This window comes from Opisthorchis viverrini, assembly GCF_000715545.1.
Source record: "Opisthorchis viverrini unplaced genomic scaffold opera_v5_603, whole genome shotgun sequence".
Taxonomy (NCBI): Eukaryota; Metazoa; Platyhelminthes; class Trematoda; order Opisthorchiida; family Opisthorchiidae; genus Opisthorchis; species Opisthorchis viverrini.
Genome location: NW_008752265.1, coordinates 37359 through 46503, shown reverse-complemented (window position 1 = coordinate 46503; position 9145 = coordinate 37359). Strand labels below are relative to the sequence as shown.

At 44.1% G+C, this 9145-nt stretch overlaps 1 protein-coding gene across 1 annotated transcript in view; it reads left to right on the top strand.

Annotated features, from left to right (window-relative positions):
* Window positions 1-464: 464 nt before the first annotated feature.
* T265_11825 (hypothetical protein) overlaps window positions 465-9145 on the top strand; it is a gene marked incomplete at both ends in the record, with an annotated part of 19751 nt that continues 11070 nt past the window's right edge. The window contains one exon of the mRNA XM_009178604.1: window positions 465-2528. Within this exon, the coding sequence (XP_009176868.1) occupies window positions 2049-2528 (480 nt within the window). The remainder of the gene's footprint in view (window positions 2529-9145) is intronic.

The following is a 9145-nucleotide window of genomic DNA, read 5'->3' as shown; positions in this document are numbered from 1 at the left end:
TCTCTTAATTTTCCAGTTCTTGTATGTGGACTTCAGTAGCCTTCTGTATATCCGTCTGAACACTGATTTTTCATTTTACTTCTCAACGATTGAGACCCGTTACAACCACCTTTGGTAGTGCAAGTCTACTTGAACCTCATCTCAACACTGCTGAAATGACTTGGAAGGTCGTCAGTCTGCTAGCGATCCAGAAATAAGCCGGATGGCCGTAGTAGTCGAAGGGAAAAAGGTCAAATGCTGTACGCGTACCAAACTGCTATGTGCATAAGTTGACTTGGTCTCAGAAGGCTATGTCAAGGGTAGAAAACCCTACTTTTGTCGTTCAAATGAAGACCACTTATGTTCTGAGTTGATGTCCCCTCCGGCACCCCACTATATGCTTCTGAAAAGATGATCTTACCTTACTTGCCTGGCCTGAGGGTAGGTGTGTTTGGAAATGTCTCAAACTATTATATTGTGATATGTACAAGTACCCTCTCCAATCTTGCCGCAGTCTACTTAGGGTTGGTTTTTTTGATCAGCCAGTGCATCACAACTTTTTTCACGATATCTCATACTTTCTCAGCATACTTACCAAAAGGGTTGGTATAAATATGAAACTTAACCACTTCCAGTGACTTACTGGTAACCACAGCTAGCACTGAGCCTTCATGGTCATTCGTGCGCAAGTCTACTTCTATTCTGCGGGAATCGAACAGGTAAGGACACGAGCTTGCAGTTTGAGAACTCGTGACTAACCGTTCGAAAATCAGTTGTCTGGTTTTTGCAATGAGTCACTACTATTTCGGCCTCGCACGTGTTAAATTAAAATCCATCTTCCTCATCGGGAACAACAACATTGAACATTTTGTACACATTTTCGTACACTCCGAGTAGAAATCTCACTGCGGAGCGGACAAAACTGGAAAAGGAAGTGGTCTAGCCCTAGCTTCCCTCTTTTTTGAACCACTCAACCGGATACTCGATATTGTATTTTGCGCACTATCCCCTGTGGATGCAAAGACCGATTCTGTATTTGGCGAGACATCAATGGCCCAGTCACCTTTCTCAAAAGAGCCCCTTAGCGCGCTGTTTATGTCCACACTATCAGATGAAGAATGTGTACAAATCCCTTAGTATCTCCGTCCGCCACGAGTCTGTTTACCAGTGACGAGGTAGAACTGCGTTGGGATTACGAGCGTTGCTAATGATATGGAAGCGGGAAGGAGTAAAATTGAAAACAGTAGTTTGGATTAGAGGCACTGTCGTGTACGAGACTAGATAACGGCTGTGAGCGTCAGTGGTCATTCTTGAATTTCGTTCTTAGGTACTGTGTGGTGTCATCCCCAAGCGGATATTGATGTGCTTTTGTTAGATTCCAGCTACTGAAAATGCCCTAGTAGCACAGTGATGACTACGTGATGATTGTCCTACCCTTTCCAGGCGTTTCTCTGTTGAGGACATCTTGTTTAGACGGTCAGAAATGCCTGCAAATCTGACGTTGATTTGGGGCTTACGGCAAATGCAAAACTTTGTTTCTTTGAAGCATACACAGTCTGAGTGGGACAGGCGGTCAGTAAACAGTTGTCGTCAAGGTACCTGTTGATCACCATGGCACGTGCAACTGGATAAAGACAACCAAATGGTGAACTAGTCTTTCTGGTTGAACGTCTTTATACTGCTCTCAATAATTTCATCTGCTTGGTTGGAGTTCCTTGCTCCTTAGAAGACGCTGGGTCAGGTGTGTGGCATATACCAACCTGAGACTTTTAAATGATCCAGCTCTCCCAGCTTGATTTTCCTACGATATTTACTGGTCTTTGTTTTAAATTGTTTTGACGTTTAATAATGAATTGCTTGTTGTGTGTACCTTACGTGCTAGTTTTTCACGGGTAATTTCACACTTAGTTTCCTGTATCCTCGTTCTATTCCTGAATTGGCTTATTTCTCTCCTCTAATTTGTTACAGCTATCGGGTCTGATAAACTACCGTTTGTGGACACTTCACGTGTTTTTGTCTCTGTGTTATACATATTTCACTCAGTTTCACGTTTTTGACGTGTCTCCCAAATGAACGGTGAGAAGGATACCCATAGACTCAATCCCAATGTTCGGACTTACACTTTGGAGAAATATCAGATGCTTCGGTTCGAGGTGTCCTCGCCGTCGAGTCTGGTCCTTGTCTCTGGGACGGCGGAAATTTACGGCACTGAGTTGGTTTGCAGTTCTGAACTTTTGTTGAATGCTGGAGTTCGCGGAACCGTTGTAACATTCCATGGCTGTAAGATCGTGGTTAACGGTCCGGACATAACTACGTTCCTGATGAACGTAGCTGAAGATCAGGAGATTGCACACGTCTACATGAACATCCACGCGAGTCTAGAGGTTTTACGTCAGAAGGCGGTCAAGGAACAAAGTCGTGGACCGCGCGTGCTTGTGTGTGGACATGAAAGTGTTGGAAAGTCTACGCTGTGCCGCACTCTAGCCAGTTATGCTGCACGTCGAAAACACAAACCTATTCTTGTGGATGTCAATGTCGGGCTTAATCAGGTTAGTGTCTTGGTGAGATTCTCACTCTAGTGTCATTTACCATGACTTGCTATGTTTGTACTGCAACACTTCCTGTTACCTCTGAACGTTTTATTTTCCGACGCTGACGGTCCACTCCACTTCTCGACAACAAAGCAATCGACCACCAACGTCAATCCTAAATGACATTCCTGAGGTATTCCAGGTTTAGTCGTCTTGTTTTCTATCTCCTTCAAAATCTGACCTGGCCGATGATTGTTCGGTTGTTTTGTTGAGTTAAAGTTGTTCCGCTTGTCCACTCACACACGTGTCTTTCCATTCATACTACTTGGACTTCGCACTAGTAGAATTTGTCGAATCTCCTCCTAATATGTATAAATGTAGAGCATTGTGTTTGGGTTACTGCTTCTTACCATCGACACATTTTCTAGCATTGGCGCGAAGGATTGGCAACCGTATCGTTTGGTGTTTTGCTTTGTTCATAGAATGGCTAATGTTATCGTTGAGGGCATCGTCTCGATGTAATCTGTCCAGACAGATTACATCTCAGAACTAGTTTCTAAAGTTGAGTCATGATAACGCTTGGGTAGACTTGCTCAGAGGAGTTCACTGTGCAAGTTCAAGGCGACTGATTATATAAACTGAAGGCGACGTTTTGGCTGAACATCCTGCCACTATTGAAACTTGCACATCCCTCCAGTCGCCTTCGATCGTTCAATGCCTAGAACCAATTATATTCAGTCTGTTATTTATCTGCTAATCACGTTAAGTTGTAAGATCTCCATGAATCAATCCTCGTATTTCAGTATCTGCTCGCTAGTTTCGGATGGTTCTTCGGGACTTATATCACAGCATCATTTCTCTGTTGTAAGTAATAGCCTGCACCGCAGAGCACCTTTGACAATAGGACCGCCTAACTATCGATTCGATTTTCGTTCCTCGTTCGACCAAATGCAACGTATAATACACGTGTACGTATGGCTGCATGAAGATTCATAATCGAAGCGATAATTTTTCCTGACATCTGACACAAGTTAGTCTAGTTTCCTTTCCTCTGCCTCCACCGTTGTCTGTATACCTTTGAAAACAGGCAAGTATAGACTTCATGATTGTGTCTGCTGGGCGGCTTGAGGAATGTTTTATTTGCACACACAAAGCATAGGGGGAAAAATATGTTAGCCCCGAAAAGGTTTCCCAGCTTGGTCGACATAGGAGCGCACAGAGGCTCAATCCAAGCTGGAAAAATAAGCGGATTCGTTGAGGCCATCGAATCCTCACTATTTTATGCTGTGATACTATATTCTACCGAATTTGATTTTCACTGTGAGGTCTTGTTGCTTTTGATCCCTTAGGCTGGTTTCTAGGTTTCCGAGGCAGTATTGTGAAGTCAGTCATGATTGAAAAATGTGGTGAACTACATCGTCATCAGATTGTTTATCTGATACACAGGTGTGATCGTTGATCGGGTTGTGAATTACTAGAGTCTACCTGTCTGTGGTATTATGATCTGTGGAGTGTGCTGAGGACATGTGGAGTGCAGCTACTTGAGGACAACTGCCGTGCACACTACGGTCGAATTGACAGCTACTTAGTACAGACGCATCAGGTGCGTCTGTCCGCTCTCAAGTCTATTGAGACTATGAGGGGAGCTGTTCCGGTGTGTGAATAATGCAACCAGCAGTGTATGTGAAAAAAATCGATTTCCGTACGCGAAATCTAACTGAAAAGGCCGGCACGTTACATCTTTTGGGTGCATGTGGTGTAAGAAAAATGCAAAACACTGCGGATCTCTTGTGAATATTTCCACAGTTCTGTAAATTCCGTGTTGATCACTCCTTTTATACAGTTAATAAGTCATCGTATCAATTTTCACTGAGATTAGTCGAATGTTTCGATCATCGTTGCATTTTGAGCACATTTCCCCCGAGTCACCATATTCGATTTGGACTACGTCTTTGTTTTCGACTATCTGATTCAACATCACAGATGCAGTTGCTCTGTTCGCTGCACAAAGCACCAGGCGGATGACGAGATGAATGACAATCCCCACTATATCATCAGCTGTGATAACCACGTACTCGTCGTACAGGGTTGTAGCTGAGCTACGCACTGAAGGCAATAGCTTGAATGCACGAGCGCCATTGAGGGCGCGACTGGGCCATCCATATCTGACAATTTCTCTAGCGATTGATGTGGCCCGTCTCGGGGTCCCCATCCAGGAAGAAGGCAGTGACCAGCGCAGCTGAGTTTGCTGGTAATGGCTTTCATGCTTCGTTGCCAAGTCATTGTTTGACCGCCTCTGGCTCTCTTCCACCCTTCACGTGGTTGTGCCAGAAGAGGCCCACTAAATACGACTATAAAGCGAGCGAATCAAGTGAATGTGCAGTTGCATTATTGGAACTGTTCTAGCAGTGAAACTGCTTCGGCTTCAGACCAGCTGATTCTGCGTTGTGAGCTTGGAACGGTCGATGCCATTGTGATGGGATACCTTAATTGAATGAATCTAGAATCCATTCTGAACTGCAAATCGCGTACGCCCGGTACACTATGTCCGTGTTTGATGTATGAGAGCCACTCATTCACCGGGATATGATGAAGTGCTCATGTATGTACTTTTGGATAAGTCATCTGCCTGTAATATGCTCGAGCAGCTTGCGGACAATTCTTCTGTAGGATCTTTCATGAAGCAGGGGATTTTGCCGTAGGATGTGTGATGAAACAGTAACCTCGAAGTGATTCGCTAGATCGATTGATTTAACCAAAGGGAAAATCGTTCAAGACCGTTCCGCTTATGTTGAAACCATGCTTTGAGAGTTATACAACTACTGATTTCCTTTTGACCATAATCTAGGCGGATAACGGCAGCGAAGTATCGGTGTTGAGTACTGATGTCATGCTGTCGATGGTGATGATGATGAACTGTTTTTCCAAATGGATTCGATCAACATAGAACCTGTATTTTATGACAAATTTTTACAATAACACTCAGTGTGTGTGTGTGTGTGTGTGTGTTAATTTGCCCTGCTCTCACCGCAGCTGCTAGTTTCCCAACACTTCCTACCTTTCGTCGTGCGTGTGCTTCAGATCGTTTTGAGTCGTCCGCTTGCATTGTAGGCATTCACTGAACGTTCACACGCTGCTCTGTCGAAACTATAGTCAATTTAATCAGCTAAATGCAGGGCGATTTTCTCATATTCCAAAATCTCCCACCAGTTTTCCTTATTTTTAAAATTGTTATTAATAGACCTAACTATAAGCTCAACTCACGTTCAACTAAAGGCCGGTGGGTAGACGATCAGGACGATATCGGTAAGACTTATTCTATCAGTCTTACTCTAATACAGGTCCGATTAACCTCGAAAGAACTAAAATTATGAAGTGGTCATTATCAGCTGTCACACGATAAATTATGTTCCTTCAAACGCATTTTCCCCCATGACCATATCTTTGATTATTTCAGGGGGAAGTCTGGTTGCAATAAAAAACTACTTTAATGAGAATAGGGGGTAGATTTTCTGGCGCCGGCAGTTTGAGTCCTTAGACGCCGATTTGAGCTGCCTTTCGTTCTGTTTTCACCCCGTTGTGATCCGGCACGAATATTTTTAATAAACACTGCTCGATTCATGTTCTATCTTTACAAACATGTACAGGTCTAGTACAGCACGGGTCTCTCAGGTGCTCCCACCCGAATGCCAAACAAGAAAAACTTGATGTTCCCCTGAAAAAAATTGAGACAATCTGGAATTGCAGTGCGCTAATTCCCCACTAGAAACTCCACACCGGTTCACAGTATCCGAGACTACTGAGCTTTCTGTGAAGACTCCGGTGATAATAAGGTTGGATAGGAATCCATACACTGAAGCCTTATAATCAAAGTTCAATGTACATCTACTTGAGTAGGAATCAGGACTGTGCGAAGTGAATTTTCGGATGATCGTTTTCAGTGTAGGAAATTCGCCACACAGGATACATACGATGTGCAATACTGAAGGGCCAGTTGGAGGGAAAATCGGTCCACTATTCTCCACGTTCTACGAACCTTCGTGTTTATGATTTTCCCCCTTATTACAAAAGGAGTTAGAACTCCCATGTATGTTCGCACGTGTGTCACATTGGGCTAATCACACCGTGCACCAGCCAAGCGGATTCCCTCTCATTTTGTCATATCATCAGTTTACTACATTTTGCTCAATGCGTTCGCTGTTGGCATCGTGATAGTGTCTAATGGTTGTTGATCAGATGGCTGTTGATCTGTTCGCCGAGCTTGGCAATTGGCTTGCAAACGTTTCGTCACCATACGAGGAGACATCATCAGTGCACAGTTGGGTGCGCACTGTCGTATGGTGACGAAACGTTTGCAAGCCAATTACCAAGCTCGGCGAACAGATCAACAACCAGTAAACTCATCCGAGCTACCAATATTTCACCACATTACCAAATGGTATCTAGTCCTTCTTCCCCAACTTTGGTCATCTGATCATTTAGTGTGTGTGGGGGGGGGGGCGCAGCACCCTGACATTTGAATGAAGCTCACCGGTAAAACTGACGGTGAGTAACAAACCTATGAGATTTGGACCTGCGGTAAGCCTTGCTTGCTGTTGACCCTAGGGACGCGTGATTAGTCATGTTACACCCACTTGACAAGTCTTAAGCAGGATAAAGTGCACAGTTGGATTGCTTTTTCAGAACTAATCGCATCCTGTCTTTTTGAGAACTGGACTCATTTTCCCATCATCATCAACTGGCCTGGTTCGGATGAATGAGATACATCTAAGGTCGAAAAATTCTCTACGGAATGCACTATTCAACTGATATTTCTATAGTACTGCCTTCTCATGTTGTCTCCGATTTTCCATACTGCTGCCGTTGGTCTAGGCGTGTTCTGGACGACATACAATCGAACCAAGTGACCTTATGTTGAAAATTCGCGGATTAGTGGTGCATAACCGTCTGACATAAAGACCAGAACTGAGTCTTGCTACAGTCAAACACTGGTTGTATTACTCGTTCTGTTTGTTGCTATCGGTCGCACTGCAATCAGGTAGACCAGTACATAGGTAGCCGAAAGTGAAAGTGTTGGTTTCTAAAGCGTAAAACAAGTCAGCTATCCGCCAACCTGAGTCGTCATCCTTTCACAAAAAATGGAAGGCTTGTTTGTAAATGCCGATATATGGGTGTACTGGGGAGAACCTATATGATCAACGAAGAATGAGCGTAATGCATGTTACAGTCGCGCCTAACAGACAAGTCAAGATAATATGTACTCAGGCCAAGTGTATTCAGCCGGAAATTTAGAGCAACGCCACCACAGTTGTAATGTCCGACACGCCACAGCCCACTTGAAAAAGTAGGTCACCTGTGGGTCGCTGCAACAAATACCAATGACGAAATGATTGCCTAGAGTATTTAGGTGGGTGCATCTCCTCTGAACCACGACACGCCCTTTTTAACGGACATTGAGTTTCTATTTTAGCGACTGTTTGTGCCTTTTCAGCGACTGATGTGCCTATTCATCGTACATACAAAGGCTGGCGCGCTTGGATAATGGTCCGGATCGTTTCGTATCAGTAAAGTACGAGCCATGGACACTTGGAAAAAAGAAAACCAAGAGGCCTAGGGGGCAAAGTAGTGTGGACTAGTCATGCAAGGAGGATAAGGTCTGTAATATGTTGGAATAAGGTTAGCTGATGTGCACTGAATGAATGTTTATTAAGAAATCGCTTATTCCGTTATCGGTGAAAATGTCCCGGGCGAAGTGCTTAGTTCTACATGCCCTTCACGGACTAGTCCATGCATATGATAGCTTTCCTTATACAGGTGAGCTTCACCAGTGCAGAGTTTTCCTTGTGGAGTGTAGCAGTGCTAAACCAGTGTGGCAAAGGTTCATTGCACCTGATGTTGCATACTGGAACGAGTGCATATCTTAAATGGGTTGTATTCGTGTACTTGCCTCTTCTCCAGCGGATTATCGAGAAACACTGGGCATCACTTTGAGTATGTTAGGCTGTGTGGATTTACGGCTGAGTGCTCCAGCGTGCCGACTGCAGTCCGTAAAATTGATTATCTTAATCACACGATTTCAAAAACTGGAGAACTGCATTGAAAGTACGGGTCTAGTTCTTGAGGTTCCGCAACCTGAGAATGTTGTCACACTCGGATATTTTCTCGGTCTATTTTCGTATTGTTTATGTCACCTATGAAATGTTTCGCTATTTCTGAACGAGTACAGAAGCTTGCACGACAAGATAGAGTTCTCCTCTGGGATTCCGGCCAGAAAGATGCCTGTTCCGCCATTCACTTAATGATTGCCTCTACTTCAACCAGTCCTATGTTCTCTGTGTCTTATCCTACCTTCGTATCGGTCGGTGAATCGGATGTAGTTCTTGGGGGTAGTATTCCCGCGGCTGTAACAGAGTCGGATGACTCGCGTTGAGATTACTCTTGGAAATAGATAAAACTTAGTCAGCATGAGAAAAGTAAGCACTGCTACGTATTTGTTAGCTTTAAAACTAACATTTGTATATATCGTTTGCAGAAAGTATGATGACTGGCGGTTGGACTCATCTCCCAGAATGCGGTTCGCATGATCCTACCTGTACATAGTTGGAGATGCTGCAAGGGATGGCTTTCTATGTCAC